General features: G+C 44.1%; 2 protein-coding genes across 2 annotated transcripts; both read left to right on the top strand.

The window, feature by feature from the left end:
* Positions 1 to 5,931: 5,931 nt before the first annotated feature.
* LOC120735093 (nuclear factor 7, brain-like) lies at positions 5,932 to 7,750 on the top strand. Its single transcript, XM_040034270.1, has 2 exons — positions 5,932 to 6,173; positions 6,275 to 7,750. The coding sequence occupies exon 2, from the start codon at positions 6,292 to 6,294 to the stop codon at positions 7,675 to 7,677; it is 1,386 nt and encodes a 461-aa protein (XP_039890204.1). The 5' UTR covers positions 5,932 to 6,173; positions 6,275 to 6,291; the 3' UTR covers positions 7,678 to 7,750.
* An 8,272-nt stretch (positions 7,751 to 16,022) lies between these two features.
* Positions 16,023 to 18,430, top strand: LOC120735092 (nuclear factor 7, brain-like). Its single transcript, XM_040034269.1, has 2 exons — positions 16,023 to 16,831; positions 16,933 to 18,430. The coding sequence occupies exon 2, from the start codon at positions 16,950 to 16,952 to the stop codon at positions 18,339 to 18,341; it is 1,392 nt and encodes a 463-aa protein (XP_039890203.1). The 5' UTR covers positions 16,023 to 16,831; positions 16,933 to 16,949; the 3' UTR covers positions 18,342 to 18,430.
* Positions 18,431 to 18,830: the final 400 nt, after the last annotated feature.

Here is an 18,830-nt window from a genome sequence, read left to right as displayed (position 1 = left end):
GCTTCTGTGACAGGCTGGAAACTGAAAAATGTAAAATTTAAACGGCCTATTTTTAAATTCATGAATATTTAAAGCGATTGGTCTACAGATGTGACAGTTTTTGTTTTCCAAGTGTAAAAATGTTCAGGGGAGAGTTGATGCTTATCTCCAAAAGTCCACGGTGAAATAATGGCAGTGAGTCAGGCTTTGGGCTCGGACTCCTCTCACTTAAATAAGTCTAGATCAGAAAGTAATCATCTGTTCTCTTATGATTCCCATAATTATTTTTAACAGGCTACTCTGCATGAGTGGCGATGGTGAGGGGGGAAAAAGCACGATGCACACATACTAGGATGGTGGTGTGGTGACTGCAAGCTCAAAAGCTTTACAAGGAAAACCCGACTTTGCCACCCTGGGAATTTCACCCATATCTAGTTCAAAACTACAATGATTACCAAGGAGGCACTCAGGTCCGTTATACTTCAGACACACGTGGTTCAGAGCGTCTCACCTCTACACACTTTCACTAAGGTGCAGTCAAACCAGGCGTACGTGGATAACCACCGCACACAGAAGGTCCCATCACCAGGGTTCCCAGTCATGCCCACTTTGGGCTTTCAGCTTCTTAATAAGGAAAACATCCAAAACATGAAAAAAGTCGCCCTCTGTAGTTACTGCAAAAACACTGGTTCTCTGCAGCTACAAGAGGACCTCCTGCCAGTGGTGTGACAAAAAATTAAGAATTTTCACATTATTCAGAAACAAAATGTACAAAACACAAAATAAACTGCATCTCGAATTTAGAGCAAATGAATGATCTATTTAATCTATTAGCTAAACCGCAGTTGGCAAAAGAATAGATGTTCTGTACTTGAATTAAGGTTAAAAAAATACCACTGTTAAAAAATACTCTAGTAAAAGTTGTAGTACTGGTTCAACTTCTTTACTCAAGTAAAAGTACAAAAGTACAGCTCTGAAATGTACTCAAAAAGTAGCTCTTTAGAGGACGTTTCTATTTTTGTGCAAAGCTAACTGAACCTTGTGCTTTATTGACATAATGATAAAATAAGGAACAGCTGTGGTCCACTCTTTCACTCATCCCTGTTCAAGGTGGCAAAGATCACAGGCTGTTAAGTGTTGCAGACTGAATTCATTTCCCCTGGCAATCGCTTACTATGTATATCTGTTAGGGGGTGGTAAGTAGGATCCTCATGTATTATCTACAATTTGGTGTATAGTAGGGTGGACGCTGGATGACTATTTGTGTTACAGGCCTACACACTGCACTATCTTGTTGTAGCCTGTGTGTCTTTCAATCTTTAGACTGGCATGTTCTTGTTTCTGTCTTTCTTTTTTTTTTACTCTAATGTTTTTTATTTTACTGCTTTTAAAAGGGGTTGATTTTCCTTTAGTGGAGGCACAGCCGCTTGTTGCGGTGGGCTACGCACTGTCACAGAGAGTAAAATGACTCATCCTACAGAAATTACTATCTCAGGTTTACTAGTACTAGCTTATATACTACACACCAGTGAATCGGTGTTGGACTTGAAACAGTGGAGTACAACAAATACCTGGATGTTCACCTCTATAACAAACTGGACTGGTCCACAAACACAAATGCATTCTGCAAAAAGGGTCTAAGCTGTCTCCACCTGCTACGGCGGCTGAGATCTTTCGGGGTGAACAGGACTCTCCGAAGGACGTTTTACGACACTGTGGTGGCGTCTGCTATTTTCTATGCTATGGTCTGCTGGAGTGGTGGAATGGCAGAGAGGGACAGGCTTAGGGCATCGGGGGATTCCCCAGGAGCATCTTCCTTGGAAGGCTCAACCCAGGGTAGCGGTCATGGCCTATTAAGGGCTCTGTTGGCTCTTAGGTGACGGTCTCCTCGCGGCTGTGTGCAGCGGGGCTAGGGGAGGGTCTGTGCTGATGGACGTGGGTTACTGACCTGGTAGCCTGGCTGCCCCTGGGTGGGTTCGGGATGGGCATGAGGTTCTTGGGCACTCCGTCTCTGGGTTGGGGCCCTGGCTGGGTCTTGGGGGCTTGGGTACTGGTTGGTGTGCTGCCGGGGTTACAGGGAGGCTGTTACATCTTGCAGGAGCTTTCCTCTATTCAGGAACTCTCTGCAGGAGGGGGAGATACAGGAGAGGTGAAGGAAGATCTCAGCCTGGGCGTCTATTGTCTTATGTAGTCTGGAAGATGAGTGGATGACGGGGTGGGTGCAGTTTTCTCTGTGGTGGGGTCAGGTGGGCTGTCCTGGGCTCTGTGGGGCCGGGCGACGCTGCTGCACTGCGCCCCGGTCCGGATGGGCCTGGGCCCCCTTTCCCTGGCTGGGTTGCAGAGTATGGGGGTGCCTACTGTGGTCAACGGGGGAGCTGGGCCCAGGGAGGGGTCACTTGCCCCTCCCTTCCTTCCCTCCCAATCTCCCGCTGCCTCCCTCTTCCCGTTCCACCACAATCACCCACACATGCAGGGCCTTGGGGTAAAGGTGTGTCACCAGGGTGCAGGGGAGGCATCCCCCCCTCTGTCCCCATCTGGCTGCCTGTGCCTCAATTTTATCCCACAACTTAGACATTCACATTACTCACACTCTCATTACACATACATATAGGATCTTGGGGGTGGGCACGATACACGGAATCCAAAAGACCATCAGGGTGTACACCCCACCCCTGGCATCGTTGCCCACCTCTCAATTTTAAATACACGTAGAAATTGAGGGCTAGCAGGAGGGACCATGCGCTTACCTGCTGCTCTCTGGCAGGTAGCTCCATGCCCTCCTGGGTTTTAAATGCACCTTAGAACACACATGCATCAACACTACATATGAGCGGGCGGAGGGAGGTTTGGAGTCTTCTCTCACCCCCGTTCTCTGCGGCCTGTTGGAGCAGGGGGGCTAGGAGGAGGAGTTGGCCGTCCGACTGGGGTCTCGAATGTTGGGCCTCCCTGCTGCTGTGGAGTCGGGGCGGTCTGCTTCTCCCCACCGCAGGGAAAAGGGTAACACCACCTGGGTCTGGGTGCAGTTCCCCCCTCCAGGGGCAACGGTACCTAGACCCGGTTCGTCGATTTCGCTTGGGGAGTGTGATTGTGCGTACAGCGTCTCTATGTCTGTCTCCATGTTGGTTGAGTGTGGAGTAATTGCATATGAGAGCATGAGGGTGGGAATGGATGTTTGTATCTGTGTGTGCCTGTATGTCTGTGTCTATATGTCAGGTTGGGTATCAGACGCCACCTCTCTGGGGACATCTCAGGCCCTCCAAGGTTTGGAGGCCTATCTCCCCCCACCACCACTTCCCTGCCAGTGGCAGACACCCTCAGACATCGTGCATTGGTGGTTCTTTGTGTCCGGGGGTGGGCGTCCAGGTACACACCGGCTCACTCCTTGGTGGCTGCTTATCGGGGCCTGGAGCCTGGGGCTCCGTCATTCTGGCAGAGCTGTTTGCCGGCGGAGCTCCCGGGCGCGTCACTGCAACCCCACCTGGCTTCCGCTCCGCGGCTGCTGAGTGACCCCTCATCTGGGACTCTCCTCAGCTCTTTCTGGGACAGTGGCACGGCTGCCCCTCTGTTGGTCTTCCTTGGTCTCTTGTGTTCTGGGGGCCTCTGGATGCCTGGAGCCTTGATCTCCTCCATACCTGCTTCATGCCCTGGAGGACAGGGCTGTGGCCAACTCAGTATTCTTCTTCCTCCAAACACGACGAGTTGAGTTTATACCAAAAAGTTCTACTTTGGTTTCATCTGACCACATGACATTCTCCCAATCCTCTGCTGTATCATCCATGTGCTCTCTGGCAAACTTCAGACGGGCCTGGACATGCACTGGCTTCAGCAGCGGAACACGTCTGGCACTGCGGGATTTGATTCCCTGCCGTTGTAGTGTGTTACTGATGGTGACCTTTGTTACTTTGGTCCCAGCTCTCTGCAGGTCATTCACTAGGTCCCCCCGTGTGGTTCTGGGATCTTTGCTCACCGTTCTCATGATCATTTTGACCCCACGGGATGAGATCTTGCGTGGAGCCCCAGATCGAGGGAGATTATCAGTGGTCTTGTATGTCTTCCATTTTCTGATGATTGCTCCCACAGTTGATTTTTTCACACCAAGCTGCTTGCCTATTGTAGATTCACTCTTCCCAGTCTGGTGCAGGTCTACAATACTTTTCCTGGTGTCCTTCTAAAGCTCTTTGGTCTTGGCCATGGCGGAGTTTGGAGTCTGACTGTTTGAGGCTGTGGACAGGTGTCTTTTATACAGATGATGAGTTCAAACAGGTGCCATTCATACAGGTAACGAGTGGGGGACAGAAAAGCTTCTTACAGAAGACGTTACAGGTCTGTGAGAGCCAGAGATTTTCCATGTTTGAGGTGACCAAATACTTATTTTCCACCCTAATTTACGAATAAATTCTTTACAAATCCTACCATGTGAATTCATGGATTTTTTTTCACATTCTGTCTCTCACAGTTGAAGTGTACCTCTGGTGCAAATTACTGACCTCTATCATCATTTTAAGTGGGGGAACTTGCACAATCGGTGGCTGACTAAATACTTTTTTGCTCCCACTGTATCATTGTGATGTTGTTTACTCTATTGCTCTCCTTTTCTTCTGCCTGTTATCTATTGTTAGCTAGTTTATTGTGATGGTGTTGTCTTTATTATGCTGATCTTTGTTGTTTGTTTTCTCTTCTGGTTTTTTATCTCCATACAGGTGATCCAGGTGTTTTGTTTGTCTTTCTTTTTTTTCTTCCCCCGTTTCTCACCATCTCTTCTCCCCTCTATCTTTCCTTCTCTCCCTCTCTGTCTTTCATCCTTTCTCCCTGTCCTATCCCCCAGTCATGTCTGTCCCGTCTTTAAAAAAACGAAAATAAAATAAATACATAATTATAATAAAGGTCATCCATCCATCCATTTGCTTTCGCTTATCCTTTTCAGGGTCGCGGGGGGCGCTGGAGCCTATCCCAGCTGTCATAGGGCGAAAGGCGAGGTACACCCTGGACAGGTCGCCAGTCTGTCAAATGGACCAATATGGACCATGATGATCCACTTGGTAAAGTAAATCCACTTGGCATCTTTCTTGGCCTTCAGACAACAATTCTGATGGCTCAAGATCCAAACGGGACAGGCAAAAAGGAAAAAAAGGAATGGCAGAGAGGGATGGGGATACTTGACAAACTGGTCAGGAGGGCCAGCTCTATCCTGGACTGTCTGCTGCAGTCCACCAAGCAGGTTGGGGAGGAGAGGATGTTGTCTAAGCTAACATGCATCATGGACAACAGCTCCCACCTCCTGCATGAGACTGTATTAAAAATTCATCTAAAAAAATAGATTTAAAAATGTTTTCATTTAAAATTAAATTATTAAAATATAAGTTACTTTAGTAATGTTTGAATACATTAAAATGATTTAAAAAATATTACACACATGAATTTACAAATGCATTATTTATTGTACAAGTCATTATTTATGCATAGAATTCTTTATTTTGATGTGTGTGGCTCGCTATATTGGCCAGACGGAATGCACTTCTCAGTAAAGAGAACATGACGGCACACCTGGAGTCATAATGTCATAATTCATTTTCCAACAGGACGACAAACTCACATATACAATCAAGATAATAAAGGAATGACTTTAGGACCACTCTGTGAATGTTCTTCAGTGGCCCAACCAGAGCCAACCAGGCTTTAACCCAAATGGGCATCTCTGGAAGGAGCTGTGGACTGACAGTCTGATCCAACCTGATGAGGTTCTGCAAATATGAATGGTAGAAATGGTGGAAAAATACGTGTGTCAAAAAATCTGTATAGTATATAGTTCAACACAGTTGTTGCTACAAAGTGAAAGTTGAGTTGACTGAAACAGCTGTTTTTAAAAGTTAAAAAAAGAGCTTTGTGAAAGTTTAATGTAAAAAAAAAAAACTGTTTTAAAGCTGAAGGCAGGCTGATGTCTGAATTTTACAGTAGCCTGAAATATGAATGAAGCAACATTAGTCAAAGGAAAGAAACTCCACCTCTTACATGATTCAAATGCGACAAACCAGGAAACAGGATGTTCTTCGTCCTCAGTAAAGAGAGACGCACAGACGATCAGACTGAGCTCAGACCAAACTAGCAGCTTCCTCTGAGTGAGTCCAGCTACAGGAGAGAAAAGTGGAAAACTCCAACACTGCTGCTTCAAGCTGCTGACGCTCCACACACTGAATGTGAGTTTGAGCAAAAACACGACTCAAAGGAAGTTTCAGTGAAGGTGGTAGAGGAGGGAGGGGAGCCAGGACTGACTGTACTTCCTGTCTGCTGTTTTCAGCTTCACTCACAGACTCAATGGCTTCCAGATCAGAGGAGGATCTCTGCTGTCCGGTCTGTCAGCAGGTCTTCAGAGATCCTGTTCTTCTGTCATGTAGCCACAGCTTCTGTAAAGACTGTCTGAAGAGATGGTGGAGAGAGAGAATAACACACGAGTGTCCAGTTTGTAAGGAATTATCAGTTTATGAACCACCTTTAAACCGAGCTTTAAAGAACCTGTGTGAGTTGTTCTTACAGGAGAGAGATCAGAGAGCTTCAGAGGCTCTCTGCAGTCTGCACTCTGAGAAACTCAAACTCTTCTGTCTGGACCATCAGCAGCCAGTGTGTCTCGTCTGCAGAGACTCAGAAAAACACACCAATCACAGAGTCAGACCCATCGATGAAGCTGCACAACAATACAAGAAGGAACTTCAGGAAACTCTGGAGCCCTTAAAGAAGAAGTTAAAGGTTTGTGAAGAAGTTCAAGTGAAGTTTGATCAAACAGCAGAACACATTAAGGTCCAGGCCCGACACACAGAGAGGCAGATTAAGGAGCAGTTTAAGAAGCTTCACCAGTTTCTAGCAGAGGAAGAGGAGGCCAGGCTGGCTGCACTGAGGGAGGAAGAGGAGCAGAAGAGTGGGATGATGAAGGAGAAGATGGAGGCTCTGAGCAGAGAGATAGCAGCTCTTTCAGACACAGTCAGAGCCACAGAGGAGGAGCTGAGAGCTGAAGACGTCTCATTCCTGCACAACTACAAGGCTGCAGTGGAAAGAGTCCAGCGCTGCCCCCTGCTGGATGATCCACAGCTGCCCTCAGGAGCTCTGATAGACCAGGCCAAACACCTGGGCAACCTGACCTTCAACATCTGGAACAACATGAAGGACATGGTCTCCTACACTCCTCTCATTCTGGACCCAAACACTGCAAATCCAAAACTCATCCTGTCTGAAGATCTGACCAGTGTGAGACGAGGAGGAGAGAAGCAGCAGCTTCCTGATAATCCAGAGAGGTTTGAGAGTTATTGCTCTGTCCTGGGCTCTGAGGGCTTTAACTCAGGGACTCACAGCTGGGATGTTGAGGTTGGAGACTGTAAAGGATGGGGACTGGGTGTGTCAGCAGAGTCTGTGCAAAGGAAGCAGCACATATGGGCTGGATTATGGGAAATGGGGCTTGGTTCAGGTAAATATTCAGCATGGTCACCATCATCGTTTACTGATCTCTCAGTAGAGAAGAAGCTCCAGAGGATCAGAGTGAATCTGGACTGGAACAGAGGAAAGCTGTCGTTCTCTGATCCTGATACTAACACACACATACACACCTTCACACACACTTTCACTCACAGGATGTTTCCATTTATTGAAACTGGTGGTAAAGTGAAGGTGTTGCCGTTGAAGGTGTCAGTGTCAGTGCAGCAGATGAGTTGAGGATGATGATGTTTCTAATGTTGTTTCCTGTCAGTGAGTTGAAGCTGTTAAACTGCAGCTGTCCTCCTGCTGCCTCGTTGTTCCAAAGCTCTTTGTTTCTCTTTTAGTTCTCACTGTTTCTTTCTGTTTCTGCTGTCCACCTTTTCACATACCATGGTAAGAAAAAAAAGTGAAAGTAAGTGAAACAACTTTAAACATAAACTGAAAGGAAGCTGAACTGAAATTAAGAAAAAAAAAAACCTAACCAGTGCCATAGTTATACAATAACAGTGATTAAGTATACATCAAAGTACAGAAACTTGACTTTTCAACTCTCACATTACCTTAAATGTCATGCATCCATGGAAGTTTCACTTACTGTTTTTTCCATATTTTTTCCAGCACTGCCATCTTATTTTAGAAATCCTCTATCTTTGCATGATGTACAGTTTAAAATAATCAGTTTGTCTTGTATGGGGCCCTGGTGCCAAGGAAAGGTGGGCAGGAGAAGTGATAACGAACAATGAAAAGAGAAATGTGGTGCACTAAGACTCAACACACCATTGCACTAGTCTCTTCAAAGTATGATGCCAGATGTTTGACATGTTAAAACTAAAATGTTGAGAAGATGTGCATCTTACTTCACCACTTTTTCTCACCCTATTGTTTCATATGTGTCATTTAAATAAGAACAGATGTGAAAATTATCTCATCATCACATTTCTTTCCATTGTGTTTTATTAGGTGCTTTATAAATAAAGTTGGATTGGATATTGAATCTGTAATGACCAACATGAATACCACTGTAAAAACGCAGCTATTGATCAACCCATGTTAGTGTCATTCAAGTATCTAGGGTGGAACATGCAGCTCTCCTCTAGATAAATCTGGCACGCCACCTGAGTTTTAATCCTCAGAACCCCGTGCGCAGTGAACTGATAGTAATTTCTATCAGTGTATGTGTTGTACCTTACATCATACGAATTTCCTCCTTCAGGCTCCTTTCACTGATTTGAATTGCCTCACAGTTTACAGAGGAACACGTGTGAACATGTCAGACCTGACACTCGCTCCTTCCTCAGTTCTGCTGTTAATCTCCTGTTGAGCTGTTAGTTTGCTTCTCTTGCCAGAATTTTGATTCTTTGTGAATAAATTATTTTTGACTGTAGAAGATCACCATGGGATTGAAGCTTCAGAAGCAGTCATGTGCCCCACTCAATCAATAGCCTATAAAATTAATTACTTTTTATTTTCTCATATTTTCCTGAAAAATAGTGATACGATCACTCATTTTGTCCTCCTTGTTTAGGATTTCTATGAACAAAATAAAATCCTTTCCATGGATTACTTATCCCAGTGTACCTGAAGTAAATAATAATAACTCATGATAATACTGAAGGCTGCTATACAATAACGAACATTATATGCATTTCTGTGTAAATAAACCATGATTTAATCACACATGCTATGAACATCACCAGAGGTGATTTTAGGTGAACGTGGTGGAAGCCAAAATTCTAAAATCATTCACTGAAGGATTTTCATGCATGTGGACCAGCTGTTATGTGTGCTTCAAATAAATAACCAACAGACACTGAAAAGCAATGAAAACAAACATCTTGATGCATTCTCAATCATCCAGGTAAGTAAATCTCCAAAAGTTGATTCGGTTCATCTGGACATAGCATAACGTAGCGTTTTGTGGGAGAAAAGTTTCGTCACTCATCCAAGTGACTTCTTCAGTCTCAGCTGACTGCAGGTTTCCCCAAATCTTATAAACAGTTTTATAAACTGTAAACCACAAAACGCTACGTCCAGATGAACAGAATCAACTTTTGGACAATGAAAACAAAAGCTTTTAATTCTCACAGTTCAATTAGTCTGACCGTAGTACTTAGTTTGAACATGCTATCGACCAGTGTTGTTATTGGCAAAAGAGCTGTTTTAAATATTTGTTTCACACTTACATATTAAAACACATTCAAAACATAATCAAACAATACATATACAGAGAAGCTCCTACAGAAAGTTTAAAAAGACACATTTATAAACATCTTTGTGTCAAAGTAAAACCTCATGGCAGTATATAAAAGAGGATTCGTCTAGAGTGAGGTCTGAGGTCTGTGCGCTCCTGTAGAGTTATATGAGGAACATTATATTTTATTCCATGAATTCCTTGTAATGCTGTGAGTTTCTAGTGAACTAGATTTTTTCCTGTTTCCAGTATTTTCAGTTAACTGAGTCATCTCTACCCACATTACCTGCAGCTGGTCTCTTCCACCTGCTACTAGGTCACCTTCAGCATTGCTTCACTCTTTAAACTTGCTTTTCTAACTTATTGCAATATTTATCGACTCTGGTATGCTCCCCAAATTAGCAGCGAAGGACACCTCTGTTATACAATAGAAAAGCTGCAGCTTGAAGCTGAGAGAACCCAAAAGCAAACTAACAGTTAAGTGGCTGATGGCTGATACCATCTGAGTCTGCAGACATCTGAGATATTTCAATCTACTACTTTTCAGTACAGTGGCGTGTCTAGAAAGTTTTTGTTGGGGGGGGCAGGTAGGGGCACAGATTTGGAGAGGGGTGGCAGATGTAATTGGCAGATAATGTTTAAAAACAATTCTACCAACCGTTAACCATAATTCAATAATCCTATAAACCTAATAACTGAATGCGCTTTTAACTCTTATTAGAATGAGGTTTTAACCACTACGGTGCAAAGTTTTTAGATACTGCGTTGATAAAGTACAAGAGATACAATCAGTGCTTTGTCAGTGTTTACTCAGCATTCAAGGACAGCAATATTTGCATAGTATTTTTACTGACATATAGTGCACATATGTTTTGGGCAAAAACATTTTTTAATATTAAAATACGAACATTTGTAACAAACAATTGACAAATTAGCCAGTTCCAATGTAAAACTTTATCTGCCAATTAAAAAAAGAAGATAATCTTCTCACAAACTGGTGTTTGATTTTGAAACAGGAAAAAAGTGGAGAAACAACTGAAAAGACCAACATTTGAATAAAACCTGAAAGCAAGTAAATACTTCCTATGCTGCCTTATGGTAAACTTTGGTAATATTGATCAAGAACAACACTGGCTGATGATGAAACACAGTCAGCTGGCACGGTGACACTGCCAGTATTAACCTGCAGGGCTGGACTGGGACAGAAAATCGGGCATTTTGACTACAGACCGGCCCACCAGGTATTAAAACCATAAAGACTTTGAATGAAAACAAATGCTGTTGTGACAGTGATGTACAGTCTTGTTGGTATATGTATGATTTCTATACATTTTACGTCAGATAAAAACTTTGGTTGTAAGATTTAGATAATTATTTAATAAAAGCTAAATATTTGAATTGAGAATAAAAAAGAAAAGTATTTCTTTGCGCCCCCCTTTCCCTCTTAATGCCCTACCTGGCCCCCTGGCAAAACTTTGCTAGACCCGCCCCTGCACAGTTACCAGCTGCCAGATGCTTAGAAAAGGATCCTGGTGTTATTTGTCTCTCAGAAACAGCTCATAACTTCAACTCATCCATGTCACCTAAAAGGTAAACCTGTTTCTCCATCACCTGTTCAGCTCTGATGATTCAGTAAGGACATCTCCTGGTTTCATCTTCATGTTTCCCTCTCACCACAAATCCAAACCGACATCACGACCAGCAGTTTTACAGCTGTGGCTCCAGCAAACATCAGCTGATACTAGAAATTAATATTAAATAAATTCTAACAACAGCTGATCAAGCTTAAACGTGCTGCTGTTGTTTAGCGCGACATCTGCTGGTTTCCTCTTTCTGGCACAAAGTGGGCGATACATAAACAAGTGAGAAAAGCCGATCAGCTGATCATTGATCAGTTTAATGATTGAGGAGAGAATGAGAGAAGAAGAGGCAGCTGTGCAGCGTAACGACAGAATAACTCCTTTGTGTCTTTTTTTCATTATAGCGAAAGTCCTGGACAAACTGCATCTCTTCTCAGCTCAATACGAAACGTGTAATATTTTCTCTGAATGAGGGACCATTCCATTTTTTTAAGGAGCCGTTGGCAACTCTACTAACTAACCTTATGAATAAAATAAAGTTCACTATCAGTAACATCATAGCACCCACCCAGCTGTATAAAAACTCCGTCAAGCTGGCTAGAACGCAGTACGAGTTATTGTAACTGACTGTAAAAAGTCAGCACAACAAAAACTAACTCCACCTAAACTTAGTTCATATCTGACCCAGATAGACTGCAGGTCATAACTTCTTACCCGAAGTTCAGTTCACCTGGCACTCGGACTGGCGGCTGCCTCGGGCCTCTCCTCCTGCCTCCCCTTCCCTCATCCACCTGCTGGCCTCTGTGGAAGCCCCGCCATAGCCACCACCAAACAACTGAGTTATTTTTACACATCGACCTGCATCTGGCCAATCCACCACCTTTCATTGTTCATGTCGTTACAAAAAAAATAAATAAATAAGTCACCGGGCACATGCCCGGTATGCCCGATGGCCAGTCCAGCTATGTTAACCTGCAATCAAATCTGCAGCTCCATACAGCAATGTTACGACTTAGATTATATCTTATAACTCATTTGCGCAATTGCGCACTGCTGCCACGGTCTCTGCGCACAGAAAATCTGCATTGCGCACAAAAAAAAACCCATTAACCTGAATTGAAATTAAAATGAATACGTTAACAATTCTGTTTTGCAGTGTTAGTCAGTGAGTGACTGGCTGCTCCCGTATGGGATTAGAACGATGCCACCTTATCCCATAGTCCAGCCAATGATGTGATTCATATTCGTATATACGCAGCTAATCAACGTCGTTGACAGGTTATGACAGCATCCTTATGTGCCGACACCGGTGTTTTAGCGAGCAAAGCGGCTGATGTGGAGTGAAGCCACGTTAATGACAACGTGTACAACCATTGGAGATGTGAGCAGGACAGACAAACAATTGACGGAAAAGTGTGGACTTTATACCAGTTTTTAAATTGTGTTGATCGGCCACGTAAAACCAGAGTTATGATAAAAATATCTGCAATGTTTGTTTTTCTTCCTGAATACTATCGTTGTTTATATTTACTGCGGGAAGAAACGGTAAAAACGGCGTTTCATAAGAAAAAAGGCCTGAAAGCCTGTGAGCAAAAACAAACTCCCTCTCCCTTTCATATTCGTCCAAAAAAGTACCATGTCGACCAATCAAAAAATGATATGGCAACGTGGCATCTAGTTGTTAAGAAACGGGGGGAAGTTTTAGGAGTGACGGCGGAGTGGCACAAATAATTTGTGTGGCATCAAATTTGATGCAGAACAGTTGATTGTTCTGTAAATAGTTTGAAATGTTTATTTAAAAACGCCTTGGCTGCATTCATAAAAAATAGCTGCAAAAAACTTTGTTGTTTGCCAAACTCAGTAACTTTTTTGAAGAAGTAATTATATAATTAACTGCCCAGCAGGACTAATTCTGTTTACATTATACACTCAACAAAAATATAAACTCAACACTTTTGTTTTTGCTGAACTTAAAGATCTGAAACATTTTCTACATACACAAAGGACCTCTTACTATTAAATATTCTTCACAAATCTGTCTAAATCTGTGTTAGTGGAAACTTCTCGTTTTTGAGATAACCCATCCAACCTCACAGGTGTGGCATGTGCTGATTAGAAAGTATGAATATTGCACAGGTGTGCCTTAGACTGCCCAAAATAAAAGATCTCTCTGAAATATGCAGTTTGATCAAACAGCACAATGCTACAGATGTCACAGCTTTTGAGGGAGCGTACAATTGACTGCAGGAATGTATACCAGAGCTGTTGCCTGTGAAATGAATGTTCATTTCTCTATACGCCATCTTCAAAGGCGTTTCAGACAATTTGACAGTACATCCAACCGGCCTCACAACCGCAGACCACATGTAACCACACCAGCCAAGGACCCCCACATCCAGCATTTCCCTGGGGCGTACTGCACAGTGTACGAGTAACGCATGAGTCTCATTCTGAATCGCTGGATCCTGGGTGGCAAGAGATCCAGAGCTTAACTTCCCAGTAAGGAAACGAGAGGTTTGTGGTCCGTTTCAAGACAAAAATGTTTACCAATCAGGAAATCACGAAAACGCTCACACGCCCATGTAGACGTCAACGTCAGTGCCTCTTTTTTCACTTGTGCATATCGTTGTTCTGTAGGAGAAAGGGACCTCGATGCATACGCCACTGGTCACCATCCTTCTTTCCACAGCTGCAAAAGAACACCTCCGAGACCATAGGATGAAGCATCTGCTGATACTTTAATGTCTCTGTTGGGGTCATACATTGGGAGCGCTTGGGGTGAGGTCAGGGCATCTCGCAATGTTTTGAAAGCTCTCGCTTGGTCAGTTCCCCAATACCATGCGTTCTTTTTGGAAAGAAGATCTCGCAGGGCTTTGTCTTTTTCGGCTAAATGGGGGATGAACTTGCCCACTTGATTCACCATACCCAGAAAACTGTGCAACTCTGACACATTAGTTGGTTCTGTCATTTCTATAATCGCCTCTGTTTTCTTTGGGTCAGGACTGATTCCTGTATCCGCTGTGATGTGACCCAAGAAAGCAACCTTGCTGTGGGAGAGCTCGCATTTTTCAGCATTCAGCGTTGTGCCTGCTTTTTCCAATCTTTGCAGTGTAGCACGGAGATGGGAATCATGCTCCTGATGGTTACGTCCCCACACCAACACATCATCAATGTGACACACCACTCCTTCGAGACCCTCGATGACCTCTGCCATCATGCGCTCAAAGTGTTCGGGCGATGAGTTGATCCCAAACGGTAGGCGGTTAAAGTGGAACCGCCCAAAGGGTGTAATGAAGGTGGTGAGTTTGGCAGACTCATCGGACAGGGGAATCTGCCAGAAGCCCATTTTGGCATCCAGTTTGCTAAACACTTTGGCTCCTGCGAGCATTCCGAGACTTTGTTCAACCGATGGCAGCACATATTTTTCCCTGCACACATACTCATTTAGTCCGGTAAAGTCTATGCAAAGTCTCAGCCTAGGGCTGTTTTTCTTTGGAACAACAACCATGCCGGCACACCAATCTGTTGGTTCCTCAACTCGGGTAATGACACCAAGCTCTTCCATTCGTTGGAGTTCCTCCTTTACCCTTCCCATTAGAGGCAGAGGAAGCCTTTGCGGAGTTTTGAGCGAGTATGGCACAGCGTTCGGTTTGAGTTTAATGTGATAGGCCCGCTGCACTTTCCCTAGACCATTGCAAGTAAGTAGTCTTCAGAGTGTCCATTGAAACCACGTCAACTCGCACCAGCAGGCCAAGAACTGTTGTCTGTTTTGCTCCGTAGTTGAGCTGTAGCTTTGTAAAACCAGCAACGTCCAGTGGTGTTTTTCCAGGCCCTGACAAAGGTTTTTCTGGCTGCTGGAGAACTGGTCTGTGTTCGTTAGCAAAAATCTTTGATAAGTCCGAGTGAGCTATTACAGTCACATCTGCTCCAGTATCCAGTTTGAAAGTGATTTTTGCATCTTTCACTTGTATGATGGCTGTCCACGCCTGGCCGTCACTGGAAACTGAGCCTAGGAAGAAACCTTGCTCCTCTTCCTCCTCAATACTTTACACTGTCTTGCTTTGTCTGCAGACGCGCTGGTAGTGACCTTTTTTTCCACATAAATGACATTTTGCATCATTCGCTGGGCACTCAGGTTTCGGCTGTGGAGAGCCTCCGCACTTGTAGCATTTATTACTTTGTCTCTTGCTATACTGCTGTTGTGTTTTGACAGTTTTAATTTTGAACATGTTGAACTTCATTTTGTCGTGCTTTTGTATCACTCTGTCAACTGTTTTCGCATTTATTTGCATTACATTTGTTTCACTTCTCAAAGCTGACTGTTGCTTTTTGATTTCTTCTGACTGCCTGGCCATATTTATAGCTTTATCCAAGTCCAAGTCTTTTTCCATCTGCATGCGCTCAGACAGCCTCGTGTCGACCAAGCCCACTACTATTCTGTCTCTTATCAGCTCATCGTGGAGCGGTCCGTAGTTACAGTGCTCTGCTAATGCATGCAAGGCAGTCACGAATGCAGTCTCATTTGGCTCTTGTTTGCGTATATTAAAACGTGCGCGCTCATAAACAACATTTTTCCTGACAATGAAAAAGTTGTGGAAGCTATCTCTCACTTTAGCATAGTCCCGCTGGTCTACATCACTACATAACTCGAGTCCGCACAGGACGTCATCCGCTTCGTCTCCCATACAATATATGAGAGTGTTCACTTGATTTTGCTCCGAGCTCGCAGACAGATTACTTTCCTGATGGAATCTCTCGAAGCGACGGACCCATCTTGTCCATTCGTGTGGTTTGGAAAAATCAAAGGGCTTCGGTAGTTGGATGCTCAACGTAGCGCTGGGGGTGCTAGCCGCGGTGCTAACTCCTGCTCTCGGACGATCGTCTACGTCGTCATTCGGCATTTCGTTTCCACCTTCCCCTTCTCCTCACACTCGGCAGATGTATGGAGTCTTACAAGTCACACAGCACGTCTGACACCATGTGTGATTCTTACACTGAATCTGAATAAGTACGCGGGAACACTGTGTGCGGTAAGACCAACTCTTCACTCATTGTATTACCATCTCCCGGCATGCATTGCCAGTGTGTAACACGTAATTACACAATCAAACAATGAACACATACTGCCCATACAACAAATGTACCAGAGACGATTATGAATACACCACACATTACACAACCATTGCTGGAACCTGACAAATAACCAGATAAAAGTCTGGAAGAAAATCTGCCAAACAGCTGCACGACTGAGTCACAATTTTCGGAGCTTCAGAAAAGGCTTTATGTTGTGACATGTGAAACTGAAATGGAGCAAAACCTGTTTTATACCTTTGATGTAAAAGAAGGATGACAGTTAAACACTGGAATTAACATACCTGAGATTCAGGTGAAAATAAACATTTAACAGAAAGGTGCCATGAAGATCCACCCATCACCTGACACACCTGGGAAAAACCAATAAATAGGATGTTATTCAACCTCAGTAAAGAGAGACGCACAGACGATCAGACTGAGCTCAGACCAAACTAGCAGCTTCCTCTGAGTGAGTCCAGCTACAGGAGAGAAAAGTGTAAAACTCCAACACTGCTGCTTCAAGCTGCTGACGCTCCACACACTGAATGTGAGTTTGAGCAAAAACACGACTCAAAGGAAGTTTCAGTGAAGGTCGTAGAGGAGGGAGGGGAGCCAGGACTGACTGTACTTCCTGTCTGCTGTTTTCAGCTTCACTCACAGACTCAATGGCTTCCAGATCAGAGGAGGATCTCTGCTGTCCGGTCTGTCAGGAGGTCTTCAGAGATCCTGTTCTTCTGTCATGTAGCCACAGCTTCTGTAAAGACTGTCTGAAGAGATGGTGGAGAGAGCAAATAACACATGAGTGTCCAATTTGTAAAAGAAGATCTTCAAGGGAAGAACCACCTTTAAACCGAGCTTTAAAGAACCTGTGTGAGTCATTCTTACAGGATAGAGATCAGAGAGCTTCAGAGGCTCTCTGCAGTCTGCACTCTGAGAAACTCAGACTCTTCTGTCTGGACCATCAGCAGCCAGTGTGTGTCGTCTGCAGAGACTCAGAAAAACACACCAATCACAGATTCAGACCCATCGATGAAGCTGCACAACAACACAAGAAGGAACTTCAGGAAACTCTGGAGCCCTTAAAGAAGAAGTTAAAGGTTTGTGAAGAAGTTCAAGTGAAGTTTGATCAAACAGCAGAACACATTAAGGTCCAGGCCCGACACACAGAGAGGCAGATTAAGGAGCAGTTTAAGAAGCTTCATCAGTTTCTAGCAGAGGAAGAGGAGGCCAGGCTGGCTGCACTGAGGGAGGAAGAGGAGCAGAAGAGTGGGATGATGAAGGAGAAGATGGAGGCTCTGAGCAGAGAGATAGCAGCTCTTTCAGACACAGTCAGAGCCACAGAGGAGGAGCTGAGAGCTGAAGACGTCTCATTCCTGCACAACTACAAGGCTGCAGTGGAAAGAGTCCAGCGCTGCCCCCTGCTGGATGATCCACAGCTGCCCTCAGGAGCTCTGATAGACCAGGCCAAACACCTGGGCAACCTGACCTTCAACATCTGGAACAACATGAAGGACATGGTCTCCTACACTCCTCTCATCCTGGACCCAAACACTGCTCATCCAAACCTCATCCTGTCTGACGATCTGACGAGTGTGAGACTAGGAGGAGAGAAGCAGCAGCTTCCTGATAATCCAGAGAGGTTTGATTTGTTCTACTCTGTCCTGGGCTCTGAGGGCTTTAACTCAGGGACTCACAGCTGGGATGTTGAAGTTGGAGAGAGTTCAGGGTGGGATCTGGGTGTGTTAGCAGAGTCTGTGCAGAGGAAGGGAGACAAACTGTCTGGATTATGGATAATATGGTTGTATAAAGGTAAATACTTTGCATGGTCATCATCAGCTGGATCCACGACTCTGTCAGTACAGAAGACGTTCCAGAGGATCAGAGTGAATCTGGACTGGAACACAGGAAAGCTGTCGTTCTCTGATCCTGATACTAACACACACATACACACCTTCACACACACTTTCACTCACAGGATGTTTCCATACATCAGCACTGTTGATAAACTGAAGGTGTGTCCGTTGAAGGTGTCAGTGTTAGTGCAGCAGATGAGTTGAGGATGATGATGTTTCTAATGTTGTTTCCTGTCAGTGAGTTGAAGCTGTTAAACTGCAGCTGTCCTCCTGCTGCCTCGTTGTTCCAAAGCTCTTTGTTTCTCTTTTAGTTCTCACTGTTTTTTTCTGTTTCTGCTGTCCACCTTTTCACATGGAAAATCATTTCACTGTTTCTCACTGAATGACTCCCCAAACTAGATTTGAAATTCTATCAAGTTTCTAATCATTACAAGTGATTCATGTTTCTATTTGATGTGTAAATGGAGATGATTTAGTTTGCTGGGATTTGGACTGACATGTGTTGAATGGGAGGAGCAGTTTGTTGTTGTCTTCTTGTCTGTTTATGACAACAATAAATATGTTGTTGAAACAATGATTCATCTTTAACTCCATATATGAAATGTTTCTGATCTTTGAATTCTGTTTGATTAAAGACTTTCTTCATGACACAAATGAGATTTCAGTGTATTAATAGAACTAAATAAGCTCAGA

Source organism: Simochromis diagramma, unplaced genomic scaffold (genome assembly GCF_900408965.1).
Source record: "Simochromis diagramma unplaced genomic scaffold, fSimDia1.1 OVJJ01000747.1, whole genome shotgun sequence".
Taxonomy (NCBI): domain Eukaryota; kingdom Metazoa; phylum Chordata; class Actinopteri; order Cichliformes; family Cichlidae; genus Simochromis; species Simochromis diagramma.
The sequence above is the reverse complement of the archived record's forward strand: the minus strand, read 5'-3'. Positions and strand labels throughout refer to the sequence as shown.